This window comes from Rhinoraja longicauda, chromosome 4, assembly GCF_053455715.1.
Source record: "Rhinoraja longicauda isolate Sanriku21f chromosome 4, sRhiLon1.1, whole genome shotgun sequence".
Lineage (NCBI taxonomy): Eukaryota > Metazoa > Chordata > Chondrichthyes > Rajiformes > Arhynchobatidae > Rhinoraja > Rhinoraja longicauda.
Genome location: NC_135956.1, coordinates 78,066,953 through 78,083,000, shown reverse-complemented (window position 1 = coordinate 78,083,000; position 16,048 = coordinate 78,066,953). Strand labels below are relative to the sequence as shown.

The window sequence follows — 16,048 nt, the reverse complement described above, 5'->3', positions numbered from 1 at the left end:
ATATTTAATGTCAATCCTTTTTCTTCCACTTTTAGAAGGATGAGGGGGGATCTTATTGAAACATATAAGATAATTAGGGGATTGGACACATTAGAGGCAGGAAACATGTTCCCAATGTTGGGGGAGTCCAGAACAAGGGGCCACAGTTTAAGAATAAGGGGTAGGCCATTTAGAACGGAGATGAGGAAGAACTTTTTCAGTCAGAGAGTGGTGAAGGTGTGGAATTCTCTGCCTCAGAAGGCAGTGGAGGCCAGTTCGTTGGATGCTTTCAAGAGAGAGCTGGATAGAGCTCTTAAGGATAGCGGAGTGAGGGGGTATGGGGAGAAGGCAGGAACGGGGTACTGATTGAGAGTGATCAGCCATGATCGCATTGAATGGCGGTGCTGGCTCGAAGGGCTGAATGGCCTACTCCTGCACCTATTGTCTATTGTCTATTGTCCAGCAGTTCCTGTATAAAAAATATATATCCTGTCCCATATTGTAGAAAAACAAAGGGTCGACACAAAATGCTGGAGTATCAGTCGGGCATGCAGCATCTCTGGAGAACATGGATAGGTGACATTTCAGGTCAGGACTCTTCTACAGTCTGAAGAAGGGTCCCAACTTAAAAGGTCACGTACCCATTTTGGGTCCCAACCCGAAACATCATCGGTTCATTTTCTCCAGGAATGCTGCCTGACCCGCTGAGTTCCTCCAGCATTTTGTGTCTATCTTTGGTGTAAACCCGCATCTACAGTTCATTTTTATTTCACTATCCTATCCTATATTGTGGAACCTTGATGGGTGCAAATTAACTGACAGATTTTAGTACTTTTGAAGGGGAGTAACTGCACCTCAAAAGTTCTTCATTGGCTGCAAAGAATGGCAGGCTACATTTAAGTAGTGAACAATATTAAGTGAATGAAAGTTCTTTGTTCCAGTATTTGTTTGAAACTTAAATTTGGCTTTACACATGCTGACTCACATTTATTTCATTTCAGCAGCTGTTTCCAACTGCCTATCATTGATATCTGGATAAGGCAAAGCACATCATATGCAAAATAGAAATGATTTATTCTTATAAGGAAACAAACTCTAAATCTATTTATTTTGTCTTTTCTAGGAATATTCTTACACAGGCTTTGGCCAGGGGCAATATTCACAGTATTATAACAATTCTCCATATACTTACGTGACAAGCAACAACACCAGTCCTCCAGCGACTCCTTCAACCACTGCAACATATCAACTCCAAAGTTCACCATCTGTCACTAGTCTGGCCATTACGGATGCTGCCACAGGTAATAAAAACATTTAAATCTACTTAATGCTGAACTTTATTTTAAGGAGTGGGAATGGAGTCATAAATGTAGGAGAAAATAAAAAAAATACAGTGGGATTCAAATTTTTCGAGGTGCTTTAGTTATCTGAATCAATTAGGGTGGCACAGTGGTGCAGTGGTAGAGTTGCTGACCTGACTTGTTCGATCCTGACTACGGGTGCTGTGTGTACGGAGTTTGTACGTTCTCCCTGTGACCCTATGGGTTTCCTCCGGGTGCTCCGATTTCCTCCCACATTCCAAAGAAGTGCAGTTTGTAGGTTAGTTTGCTTCTGTAAATTGTCCCTAGTGTGTAGGATAGAACTGGTGTATGGGTGATTGTTGTTTGGCGAGGACTCGTTGGGCCCAAGCACCTGTTTCCATGCTGTATCTGTAAACTAAACTGGAGTTATTGGGGAATTTAAATTAATTTAACTATTGGCAGTTCTGATCCTGACATGAATACATTTGCCACAAAAACAAGCTCATTATCTATATTAAAAGGCAAGTACTGTCTTACGGAAATTTAGTCTAAATGTGACTGTAGCCCCAGATCAATGCGACTGACTCTTAACTGATCCTGCACTGACCCAGCGAGAAATTCAGTTGTATTAGTCACATATTTGACTGCTGCAGTTTACTGCCAGAGGGATGAAACAATTACTTTGCATCTGCTCTCTTCCAAGAAGATATATAAAACCTACTGGATATATAAGATAAACAAGGGTCTAGTGAGAATGTACTCCATTGAGTCATGCAGCAATTGTGAAGGAGAAATGTACTAAGTGAGTGATGTACTCAGTGAGTCAAGCAGCAAATGTGAAAATAGAAACAGAGTTAATGTTCCATGTATTTTGATGGAGATGGTGCTAGGAAGAATGGTATCACAGCATCTTCCTTATTCATCAGCCCACCCAACCAGGTTCTTGATTTCATCTGAAAGATAGATCTCTAACAAGCCAACTCAAATATAAAAGTGGTGTGTTACACTTTTGTCCGTTTGAGGTCTTATGCTTCAAGATTTCTTATACTAAAAGAAAAAGATTGAGGATGCTGTAAGTCTGAAATTAAAGCAGACAACACTAGAAATACTCAGCAGGTGGGCAGTACCTATAGAAAGAGAGTTCATGTTCCATTTTGATTATTTTTAATTACAACAGTTATATAGAGTCTTTAACATGGTGAAATAACCTGTCTTTCAGATTCAGAAGTGAGAATGCTACAGCTAAGTCACAATAAAAATGAAGGAGTTTAAGAGATTTGCAATAGTTAAATAGGTGGAATTAAACAGAAAAGGTGTAATTTTACAAACATCTGTCAAAATAAGAGAGCTACGGAGACATTTTCTTAAAGTTTAATTTGGTGATTTTAATCTTAGCAATACAGATCATAGAAATTATTGTTGCCAGTGTTAATAATAAAATAAGAAATTACTTTATCTCCAATTTTAATGGCGGCAGAGGTCCTTTATTTAAAATTGGCTAATTCCCCTGATTAATATCGAAGAATGTAAGGTTTCACAGGATAACATTCATCTATTAATGTTACAAACACAAATTAGCCTTTATCACTGTAATAAGAGTCCATTTTCTTTACACAATATAATAATGCCTGATACATATATTTATTCCCTCTGAAACTGCAACACATACTTTTGTATAAAAATACCTCAAGTGTCTTTGTTGGATGTAATTTTATATTTCAGGAGAATTTGGTACAATCCACAGTCCGTCCACCACCATCAAAGATTCAGAATCAGATCGGTTACGAAGAGCTTCAGAGGGAAAGTCACGTGGAAGAGGCAGGAGAAACAATAACCCCTCTCCTCCCCCAGACAGTGACCTTGAGGTAAGAGTGATATATGGACGCCATTAAAAGTAAATAAAGCATTGAAATGACGTATGAGTGCTAATAAATACTGCACTGCCTAATATAATTATGAAGGCCTGCAGCTGATAATGAAAGATTTGAATAGCTTAAAATCTTTTTGTTTTCAACAGTAACAGTTTATTGTATTGATTTTAAAAAAAAAATGTTAATTCTCTTGATAGATGATCTGTTAAATGAAAAAATTAGTTAATGTAGTGCAATCTGGTAACCGCCAAGCATTAAGCTACCGTCACCTGCAAGCATTACCTCATTTGATGAGTGGCTGACCAAAAGATTAGGCTGGTCTCTGACTTTAACTTTTAAGTCTTTTGGTGAGTAATGCAGAAACCTGGGTCATGACACAGTAGCACTTAACAACAGTTCCCCGAGGATTCATGTTTATTGATTGCGGTATCATTTTTCAATATGCAGAGAGCAACATTGATTTCTCTGTTTTTTCACAGCGAGTATTCATATGGGACCTGGATGAAACAATCATTGTTTTTCACTCTTTGCTCACAGGGTCCTATGCCAATAGATATGGACGGGTGAGTATCAAACAAAATAGCTGCAGATGTTCAAATTGTTTTTGCGAAGAATGTGCTGTTTAACATTGAGAAATGTGACAGATGTTAGTTGTTATTGAAAATTTGTTGCAGCTTTAATCTTTCAAATCTATTTCATTATTACATCTGATAGCCGTGTTTTTTCTGATACATTTAAAAAGGATTCTTAAGAAGTAATGAATTTTACATGACAACTTTCTTCTCATACTGAATTCCTGTTGTGATATTTGAGCAAATGTTTTGTGCTCATTTTAAAAGGATTATGTTATACGGAACTACTTTTCTCATTGATTTAACTCTACGAAAATAATATTATATTGGAAATGAAAATGGAAAATGTGGATGTAATGAATTTAATTAGGAGAGCTTTGCATCAAAGCCTGGGATGCCTATTCCTTTGTCATATTTATTGTCTGGTCTTTTGCTGGGTGGTCTATCCAGTATTATACTTATTATGATTTTACCTAGGGATATGGTTAGGGATAGCACCACTCCAACTGAGATTAGGATTAGAGTACTAATCCTAGTACTCTAGGATTAGGATGATTCCTTTTTGGGTTGAATAGCTTTGTGATGGGATGGTGGTGGGGTAATTCACAAGATGCATGTTATGATCATAGTTGCACATTGCATACTACTTGCAGTATTTAGTTTTATCAACATAAATGGATTCACATTTCACAGCAAGTGTTAATACTTACCCATTTTGCATTGATGTACCGACTTAAGGTATCACAAAATGCTGGAGTAACTCAGCAGGTCAGGCAGCATCTAAGAGAGAGGGAATGGGTCACAAAATGCTGGAGTAACTCAGCAGGTCAGGCAGCATCTAAGAGAGAGGGAATGGGTCACAAAATGCTGGAGTAACTCAGCAGGTCAGGCAGTACTGACTTAAGTACTGACTTAAGGATCGTTTTTGCGCCACATTTTAAACTGCATCATTAAAAAATATTTGAATGGCTCATAAATGTGTCTGCTTATACAGAAAAAAAATCGCTACAGCTGTTTCATCAACAGAATCCAAAGTAAATAATCTAACAGCCATTGTAGGAAGGAACTGCAGATGCTGGTTTATAACGAAGATAGACACAAAACATTGGAGTTACCCAGCGGGTCAGGCAGCATCTCTGGAGAAAAGGAACAGGTGACATTTTGGGTCAGAATCTGAAGAATGGTTCCGACCCGAAACATCACCTAATCATTTTCTCCAAAGATGCTGCCTGACCTGCTGAGTTACTCCAGCATTGGAAGAAGTAGAATGAGCAGACTGACAAAAAGTTCCTCAAAGGATAAAGGCATTAAACGAGAAGGTGAAGGTGCAATTGAACAAATGATTTGTAATGATTGAGTTTGATGAAAGGTCCTAACCCGAAAAGTTATCTTTTCATGCCCTTCACAGATTCTGCCTGGCGTGCTGAGTTCCTCCAGTGCTTCTTTTTTTGCAAATTATTTTGTAATTAGTTTCATTGAGTTGAACGGAGAGTTAACAGCTTATTAACCGGTAACTTGAACATGTTGTTAGTGGAAACTCGGGAAATATTTTTCCGCTGGTCACTGAAGAAACAGAATTGAGAAGAGGCAGGAATGGAAAGGGATAAAAATAAGTTATGTAGTGAGGAGTTGGAGAGGAGGAAGAAAGAAACAAAAGGATGGGCACAAAATGCTGGAGTAACTCAGCGGGACAGGCAGCATCTTTGGAGAGAAGGAATGGGTGACGTATCGGGTCGAGACCCTTGGGCTTGGTCCAAAGCAGCAGTTCAAACACTGGAAAGCTCGGGAAACTAATAAGGAAAATTTAGTTTTCTCGGTTTATCAGTTGATTAATTGTTTATGATTTAAGTCCAAACTCTGTGCGTTCAAAAATTCAGAGCTCAGCCATTAATGTTTTGAGATTTAAATCTTCTTTGAATCACTGTCAACAACAATAACTGACTTGCAAATTTGCTACAACAGTATGGAAAGTGTGCCATTTTTTTAATCCTAACAGGAGGAGCAGCAAATATAACTACTGGAGGTGAAAGAGGTTTATTTATTCTGAGAGTTGGGGAAACCAGCAATCCATCTGCACCCATTTGCTTAGCATTGTCCTTTCCTTAAACATGTTGGTTTAAATCTCTGCCTGCTAATAGGGAAAAAGCAGGAGACAAATGAAAATTTGTGGCAGATTCTAGGATCAGAGATCATAGACTCTGAATAAAAGGACGTACCTTTAGGAAGTTGAGGAGGAATTTCTTTAGTCATGGGGTGGTGTATCTGTTGAATTCATTTAATATGATTAGTTTTAATCTGCAATTTGAAAAGGAGAAGGTTAAATCGAAAGTGTCAGTGATGCAGTTGAACAAAGGGGACTATGAAGGCATGAGAGAGGAGCTGGCCAAGGTAGACTGGAAAGGGATCCTCGCAGGAATGACGGCGGAACAGCAATGGCAGGAATTTCTGGGCATAATCCGGAAGACGTAGGATAATTTCATTCCAAAAAGGAAGAAAGATTCTAAGGGGAGTAGGAGGCAACTGTGGCTGACAAGAGAAGTTAGGGATGGAATAAAACTAAAAGAAAAGATGTATAACACATCAAAGAGTAGCCGGAAGCCAGAGGATTGGGAAACTATCATAGGACAACAGAAGGTAACAAAATGGGCAATACGGGCTGAAAAGATAAAGTACGAGGGGAAGCTGGCCAAGAATATAAAGAAGGGCAGTAAAAGCTTCTTTAGATATGTTAAGAGAAAAAGAGTAGTAAAGTCAAATGTGGATCCCTTGAAGGCAGACACGGATGAAATTATTATGGGTAACAAGGAAATGGCAGAAGAGTTGAACAGGATCTGTCCTCATTAAGGAAGACACAAACAATCTCCCAGATGTACTGGAGGACAGAGGATCTAGGGGGGTAGAGGAACTGAAAGAAATTTTCATTAGGCGAGAAATAGTATTGGGTAGACTAATGGGACTGAAGGATGATAAATCCCCTGGGCATGATGGTCTGCATCCCAGGGTCCTCAAGGAGGTGGCTCTAGAAATAGTGGACACATTGGTGATCATTTTCCAATGTTCAATAGATTCGGGATCAGTTCCTGTGGATTGGAGAATAGCTAATGTTATCCCACTTTTCAAGAAAGGAGCGAGAGAGAGAAAACGGGGAATTACAGATCAGTTAGCCTGACTTCGGTGGTGGGAAAGATGCTGGAGTCAATTATTAAAGAGGTAATAACGATGCATATGGATAGCAGTAAAAGGATAAGTCCAAGTCAGCATGGATTTATGAAAGGGAAATCATGCTTGACTAATCTGGAATTTTTTGAGGATGTGACGAGTAAAATGGTTGAAGGGAAGCCAGTGGATGTAGTGTATCTAGACTTTCAGAAAGCCTTTGATAAGGTCCCGCAAGGGAGATTGGTGACTAAAATTAGAGCACATGGTATTGGGGGTAGGGTGTTGACATGGATAGAAAATTGGTTGGCAGACAGGAAGCAAATAGTAGGAGTAAACGGGTCCTTTTCAGAATGGCAGGCAGTGGCGTGTGGAGTGCCGCAAGGCTCGGTGTTGGGGCTGCAACTGTTTACCATATATATTAATGATTTGGAAGAGGGAATTAGAAGCAACACTAGCAAGTTTGCAGATGACACAAATCTGGGTGGCAGTGTAAACTGTGAAGAGGATGTTAGGAGGTTGCAGGGTGACATGGACAGGTTGAGTAAGTGGGCAGATGCATGGCAGATGCAGTATAATGTAGATAAATGTGAGGTTATCCACTTTGGCGGCAAAAACAAGGAGGCAGATTATTATCTCAATGGTGTTAAGTTAGGTAAGGGGGAGGTGCAGTGAGACCTGGGTGTCCTTGTACACCAGGCAGTGAAGAAAGCTAATTAAATGTTGGCCTTCATAACAAGAGGATTTCAGTATAGGAGTAAAGAGGTTCTTCTGCGGTGGTATAGGGCCCTGGTAAGACCACATCTGGAGTATTGTGTACAGTTTTGGTCTCCTAATTTGAGGAAAGACATCCTTGTAGTTGAGGCAGTGCAGCGTAGGTTCACAAGATTGATCCCTGGGATGGTGGGACTGTCATATGAGGAAAGATTGAAAAGACTAGGCTTGTATTCATTGGAGTTTAGAAGGATGAGAGGGGATCTTATAGAAACATATACAATTATAAAAGGACTGGACAAGCTAGATGCAGGAAAAATGTTCCCAATGTTGGGCGAATCCAGAACCTGGGACCACAGTCTTAGAATAAAGGGGAGGCCATTTAAAACTGAGGTGAGAAAAAACTTTTTCACCCAGAGAGTTGTGAATTTGTAGAATTCTCTGCCACAGCGGGCAGTGGAAGCCAAATCATTGGATGGATTTAAGAGAGAGTTAGATAGAGCTCTAGGGACTATGGGGAGATATGGGGAGAAGGCAGGCACGGGTTTCAAGGGATATGGGGAGAAGGCAGGCACGGATTATTGATTGGGGATGATCAGCCATGATCACAATGAATGGCTCGAAGGGCCGCATGGCCTCCTGCACCTATTTTCTATGTTTCTATTGCCACAGACTGTGGAGGCCGTGTCAATGGATATTTTTAAGACGGAGATTGCAGATTCTTGATTAGTAAGGGTGTCAGTGGTTACGGGGAGAGGACAGGAGAATGGGGTTGAGAGGGAAAGATAGATCAGCCATGGTTGAATGGTGGAGTCGACTTAATGGGCCACATAGCCTGATTCTGCTCCTATAACTTAGGAAAATCACGAATTTCAAACAACTATGCATGTTTGTTTTTGCAATGCTGGAGAATGCTATAATTATGCATAATGTGGATTCCAATGCACCAGACTTGAGTTGCCTGGCCGAACTACTTTTTGAATAATCTTACTTGACAAGTTATTTATTGTCAAGCCCGCTACAGGTATATATTGCGAAAATTGCAAAGGCATGCGCAAATGTAAGCAAAAGTGGTGTTTAACACCTTTGATAGCTTTAGCCCCCAAAATTGATTGAGTCTCAATTGGAATACCTGGAGAGCTCAGGCAACTGAATCATCCTATCACAACCAGACAGCTGTGCTGAACAACTATCTACCTCTTTGGTGACCCTCAGACTATCCTTGATTGGACTTTGCTGGCTTTACCTTGCACTAAACATTATTCCCTTTTCATGTATCTACACATTGTAAATTGCTCGATTGTAATCATTTATTGTCTTTCTGCTGACTGGATAGAACACAACAAAGGCTTTTCACTGTGCCTCGGTACACGTGACAATAAACGCAACTGAGAATTATTCAATAGTTTTGTTGATAATCAACAATGCTGCAGCATACTACAGTTGGCACGGTGGCGTAGCAATAGAGCTACTGCCTTACAGCACGAGAGATCTGGTTTCGATCCTGACTATGAATGCTTGTCTGTACATTCTCCCCGTGACCTGTGTGGGTTTTCTCCAAGATCTTTTGTTTCCACCCACGCTGCAAAGGCATACAGCTTTGTAGGGATGGTATGAATGTAAAATTGTCCCTAGTGTGTGTTGGGTAGTGTTAATGTGCATGGATCGCTGGTTGGTGAGAACTCGGTGGGTTGAAGGGCCTGTTTCCATGCTGTACCTCTAAATTAAACTAAATGCAAGGGAACAAAACTTTGAAAATTAAACATGTCTGCTTCAATGTAATTCTCATCAATATAGCAGAGATTTAAAGTCATGTTGCAGTTATACAAGATGTTGGTGAGACCACTTTTAGAGTATTGTGTTCAATTCTGGGCATCATGTTATAGGACAGATGTTCTCATGCTGGAAGGGCACAGAGAAGAATTACGAGGATGTTGCCAAGGCTCGAGGGCCTGAGCTACTGGGAGAGGTTGGGCAGGCTAGGACTCTATTCCTTGGAGCGCAGGAGAATGAGGGTTGATCTTATAGAGGTGTACAAAATCATGAGAGATTAGATCGGGTAGCCTCTTGCCCAGAGTAGGGGAATGGAGAACCGGAGGACATAAGTTTAAGATGAGGGGGGAAAGATTTAATAGGAAGCTGAGGGGTAACTTTTCACTCAGAGAGTGGCGTGTGTATGGAATGAGCTGCCGGAGGCAGGTACTATCTCAACATTTAAGAAACATTTAGATAAGTGCATGGTTTAGAGGGAAATGGGCCAAATGCAGGCAGGTAGGATTAGTGTAGATGTTGATTGGTGTGGGCATGATGGGCCAGTGAAAAGTTTTTTGTTGTGTGCAATCCAGTCAGCGAAAAGACTATATATGATTACAATCAAGCCTTCCACAGTGTACAGATACAGGATAAAGGGTACAACTCTGGGCAATTTGCCAACTATGTTAGACTGCTGGACTCTTTATGGAGTTCAACAGCAAAACCAGATCTTGCTGATATTCTCCACCATTTGTTCGGAGGAATCTACTCGCACAACATGCTAGCTCACTGCTTTAAATGGGCATTTCAGAGCTTTTGGGAGGACGGGCAAGAAAGAGATAAGTTCCTTTTAAAATTGTTCTGGCGGAAACAGGCCCTTCGGCCCACCGAGTTTGCACCAGTCAGCAATCCCCGCACATTAACATTATCCTACACTCTAGGGACAATTTTACACATGCACCAAGCCAATTAATCTACATACCTGTACGTCTTTGGAGTGTGGGAGGAAACCGAAGATCTGGGTGAAAACCCACACAGGTCACGCGGAGAAGGTACAAACTCCATACAGACAGCACCCATAGTCGGGATCGAACCCGGGTCTCCGGCGCTGCAAGCACTGTAAGTCAGCAACTCTACTGCAGCGCCACCGTATACTTAGAAAAGTTCAATAGAAAATTTGGCGACCTACTGAATTTCCTCAATCTTCCAGAAAATAAAGTTGTTGATGAACTTTCTTTGTGATTGCATCAATGTACTATGCACATGATATGATCTTCAGAGAACTTGAAGCTGTTGACACTCTCCATCACCATCTTGTCGATGAAGACAGGTTCATGAATCCCTAGCTCTCCTTTCCTAAAGTTAACAATCAGCTCTTTGGTCATGGTAGTATTGAGAGCAAGATTGTTGTTCTGGCACTATTCGATCAGATTATCAATCTCCCTCCTGTACTTTGATTCATAGTTCCTTGGTAATTCATCCATCAATGGTGACATGAATCATTGGCGAGTTTAAAGATGATTTACGAGTCGTCCTTAAAAACAGGAGAGGTGCCGGAAGACTGGAGGGTGGCAAATGTTGTGCCACTTTTCAAGAAGGGCTGCAGGGAAAATGCTGGGAACTATAGGCTGGTGAGTTTAACATTTGTAGATGGAAAGTTATTAGTGAGTATTCTGAGGGATAGGTTACACAGGCATTTGGATGGGCAAGAGCTGATTAGGGATAGTCAGCATGGTTTTGTACGTGGGAGGTCGTGTCTCACAAATCTGATTGATTTTTTTGAAGACGTGACCAAAAAGGTAGATGAGGGCAGAGCTGGAGATGTTGTATACATGGATTTCAGTAAGGCATTTGACAAGGTTCCGCATAGTAGGCTGCTCTGCAAGGTTAGATCACATGGGATCCAAGGAGAGGTAGCTGAATGGATAGCAAATTGGCTCCATGGAAGGAAGCAGAGGGTGATGTTGGAAGGTTGCTTCTTGGACAGGAGGCCTGTCACTAGTGTTGTGCCTTAGGGTTTGGTGCTGGGCCTGTTACTGTTTGTCATCTACGTCAATGAGGTGATGGGTGTATGGAACAAGCTGCCAGATGTAGTTGAGGCTGGGACTATCCCAACGTTTAAGAAGGTGCATGGATAGGACAGCTTTGGAGTGATACGGACCAAGCGCAGGCAGGTGGAACTAGTGTAGCTGGGACATGTTGGCCAGTGTGGGCCTGTTTCCATGCTGTATCACTCTATATTACTATGACTGTATGATGTTGGAGCTGTGTTTGGCTACACACTCGTGGGTACAGAGGGAGTAGAGCAGGGGATTGCGCGCACAGCGTTGAGGTACACCTGTACTAATGATTATCGAAGAGGAAGATAGACACAAAATGCTGGAGTGACTCAGCGGGGCGGGGATAGAGGGAATGGGTGATGTTTCGGGTCGAGACCCTTCATCGAAGAGGAAGTATTGTTTCCAATTTGTGTTGATTGTCTTCTGCCAATTAGAATGTCGAAGATCCAATTGCATAGGACAGAGCAGAGTCCCAGTTCTCTGAGCATTGGTAATAGACTCATGGCAGAAAATTCAGTTAAATATTATCAACATCACACCAATCTAACTACTTGCACAAATTCACAGAATAAATTGCATGATAAGTATAGGTAACCGTTCCGAGTCATTGAGGCCACTAATCTATTCCACAAACACTTTTTTGTTTGGTTTAAAATAAAATAAAGTCCTTTGTGCTCACTCATTAATTACATGCCTTTGTTTTGATGAGAAAAGTATTTGAACCCTTGGCTGACTCTGTGGTATTTATTTACTTTTTGTTAGTCATGCATACTGAGCAAACAGGGACCCAGGAACTGCAGTCTTTATTTCATTGCCACAGAGGCTTTATTGAAACAAACTACAAAGTCCTACTGGGACTGGTGGGCTTTTCATAAAAAACACAATCTGACGAAATAATTCAAAATAAGATTAAAATAACTTATCACAGTTATGTTTTTATACACACTTCCCACAAAGGTAAATAAAAAACCAACACATCTCAGGACATTGGACAACTCAAAAAGCATTTGGCTGAAATGGAATTGCTTGGATAGTTAATATTCCTCTAGTCTTCTTTGTGCACCAGTGCACTACAGGCCTCTGACAAATCAATTGGTGTCCAACCATTTTCCGCAACTGCTCCACAATTTTCAGTCACGCACAGTCCGAGTCTCTCAGGCGGATTCAGGCCATCGCTGTAACTCTGAAGCCCGCTTTAGGATGACTTCAACTAACCTGCTTTCCTTCTTTTCTCCCTATCAGCCATCTATCTGTCAGCAACTCGACACATCCCTATTTGACAAACTATTCTCAACCAAATGCCCCACACCCAACCAATGGTCACACTCCATTCCCCTGACGTACTTGTTGCCATGGCCGATCAACTGATCCTCGATACCTGATCCTTGCCCTGATTCCTCCACTTGCTAACATGATTCCTGACTTTGCCCATTAACCCCCCCCCTCCCCGGGACTCTATCCCCTGTGACATACTATCTTCCCACTAATCCACCCCAACCCGGCCCTGACATTGACTGATTTCCTTTGGAAATCTGCACTGTTAAGATCAACGTTAACGTGAGCGTCTTGCTTTCATCTGTGCATTTCATCTTCCACAAAATTTATTGGAAAGATTGAATTGCAATGGGATAGATTGCCTCAGAATGAAATTTTCTTACGCCATTAACTTGTCAGAATTTGGGACTTTGTCCAAAGATGACAAGATCAAGCTAATTTTCTTGCCTTCTGCAACTGGATTAATGACTAACGCTGGCAGTTCTCACACTTCATTGATTGCTGTTTGGGGGAGGATTTTGTGAGGGTGACAAGCATTTGGGAATGTGCTCCAGAAATGTTGGTACCTTGATAAAGACCTGAATAAATCAGTTCTGTAAAAATTTGTTTAAAAAAAATTAATTTCAACAGCTCATTTTTCAATGCAGCTTTATTCAGTTTAATCCTGCATTGTGTTTGGCAAAGCTGTTCATTTTATATTTGCCATGTTAACTACATTAACACAACAGGATAAATGCAATGTTCTTTGAACAATGTCTATTAGCTGTGGATTGAGAACTATAAATAGGATAAGATTCATCTGCTATATTTATCATTTAAAACGTGTAGGAACTGCAGTGGTTGTTTTAAACCGAAGATAGACACAAAAAGCTGGAGGAACTCAGCAGGACAGACAGCACCTCTGGAGAGAAAGAATAGTTGACGTTTCGGGTCAAGACTGAAGAAGGGTCGAGACCCGAAACGTCACCCATTCCTTCTCTCCAGAGATGCTGCCTGTCCGCTGACTTACTCCAGCTTTTTGTGTCTATTTTATGTTTATCAGTTATCTTGATTGGCATTGGCGTTTCTTGTGCATAAACCTGATGGTTCAAACCAGCTGCATGATGATTAGATTTTGAAGGCTGGGAAAAAAGCTGGCAATCTGCAGAGAGTACTGATAACTGTGGACAGGTGCAAAAGCTATAGAGCAGCTGAAGCCTGACATTTTCTTGCATGATTGCATCTGCAAATTTCCTGTTCAGTTAGTGTTGTATCTAACTATTTAGAGAAAGGGACTTTGTAGTTGGTTGGGAAATAAGTACAATTTCTAGTGAGAAAATGCTTTTGGGAAAGATTTTAGGAAAATCTATTAGACTACAACTTCACATGGGTCATTATTATTGAGTAAAAGTTTTGTTGCGCAGAAAATAGGTAAATTAGTCCGTGTCTCTTTCCTTTATCAGATTATAATAACTATTCATTGCAAAATTAAAGTGAGTAACCATTCCTGTTCTTTAGCATTTTTTGAAGGAATTGATTCAGAAGGGTAAAATTAAAAATGCATTCAACCAATGTTTTCAGCTCAAAGGTTCCATACCAACTTGTCATTTCTTCTTTCACTTAATCCTTACCTCCCTCAAAGTTTTGTCTAGTTCAACCACACCTTTAAGGCAGCCACATTGAACTGCAAATCCTTATAAACATGTAGGCATTGTCAGCTGTTTCTTAAGTATGTTATTACAACTTTGAATGATTAGATTCCAATTAGAGGCTTTGACAGAAAAAAACAAGAGTTTAATTAAGCACATTTTTTTCTATCGTACTTAGCAGCACTTAGTTCCCAGTGGTTGCACAACAAATTTAGCACCAAGGTATCAGCATAATTACAGTATTTACCAGACGACTCAAAATCCTCGTTTCAGATTGGACCCAATTTCATTCCTTTGCAGCCTTAATTACAAGTGAAACTTGCTTTTAATTGAAGATATCAGAGAAAGCCTTTGAGCTTTTAAATAGAAGCTTTTTTGTTGCTTGGGAAATGTGACCTATGGGAAGAATGAATAAATTTAGTGAATGCACAGCTCTTATTTCAAAACCAATCAAAGGAATATTTCAACTGTTTGACCATTAATATATCGCACCAAAGCCACGTTTAACGATTGATTGTACATTTGTATATGATTTTCCCCTCTATTTCCAATAAAAGGTACATATATTAGTGATGGTATTGGTGAAAGGTATTTTGTCAGCAGACTTTCTTAATGAGAGGGCTGCAGCAGGTCCAAATCTTTTTTTTTTTTAATAAACTGCACTTAGATTGTATTTAATGCCCCAAAATGCAGATTCAAGAAGGCTTTGATACAGCTGGCCATTACTCACCTTTATAAATGGGTTTAATGTAGTGTAGTGTAGTGTAGTGTAGTGTAGTGTAGTGTAGTGTAGTGTAGTGTAGTGTAGTGTAGTTTAGTTTCATCATGTGGAAACAGGCCTTTTGGACCACTGAGCCCGTGCCGACCAGCAATCCCCGCACTCTAACAGTATCCTACGCACATGGGACAATTTACAATTTTACCAATCTTTGGAGTGTGGGAGGAAGCCCGGAGAAAACCCACGCAGGTCATTGAGAAAGCGTCTAAACACCATACAAACAGCAGCCGTAGTCAGAATCGAACCCAGACCTCTGGCGCTATAAGGCAGCAACTCTACTGTTGCACCGCCTTGCCGCGCTGTTACAGCGGTTAGAGCCAAAGTCATGAGGAAAATGTATTTTTTCAGTGCTTTATCAGTGTTGGAATTCCTACACCTGCAAAACTCTTGCCCAATACCTACGATCAGGAGGATATTAATTCTAGGTATTGTTAAAAGAAAAATCCTCAGCCACATTTAAGTGTTGGATGACTTACATAAAATTTTGTTTCCACTATACTGTGTTTTTACTGTTCAGACAGTTTGAAAGAGTGTGCAATGCCTGGAGAACATTCGGAACTCTTTGGCAGTGTGCATTTTCATCTCTGAGCCCTTCCTGTAGTCAAACTGAGGAGAGATCAGAAGGAATAAGTGCCTAAAACAGGAATGCAGGGATAAAGACCAATAGGGTGAGGATTTAGAAAACCTTCCCCCCAAGAGTTAACAAACCCAGGACGCTATACTTGCGCTTCTCAAAGAAATGGTGCATAAGGAAGTTGAGCTTCTTTAAGGAGGTTGTCATAGGTTTGTGGCAACTCCTGACACAGATCCTACAACCACCGAACAGAACTAATACAGCCTCTTGCAAATAAGTTCACTGAAGCTTTCAATCTTTCATCACACCTGCAGGCTGCCAGAGGGTGCATATTTGGTAATATTAATCAGTCGTAAACAAACAAAAAATGACTTGTTATATTTGGAGT

At 40.6% G+C, this 16,048-nt stretch overlaps 1 protein-coding gene across 1 annotated transcript in view; it reads left to right on the top strand.

Annotated features, from left to right (window-relative positions):
- Positions 1-16,048, top strand: part of eya1 (EYA transcriptional coactivator and phosphatase 1) — a 130,119-nt gene that overhangs the window by 49,604 nt on the left and 64,467 nt on the right. The window contains exons 9-11 of the mRNA XM_078398712.1: positions 1,103-1,280; positions 3,003-3,145; positions 3,631-3,714. Coding sequence (XP_078254838.1) covers positions 1,103-1,280; positions 3,003-3,145; positions 3,631-3,714 — 405 coding nt within the window. The remainder of the gene's footprint in view (positions 1-1,102; positions 1,281-3,002; positions 3,146-3,630; positions 3,715-16,048) is intronic.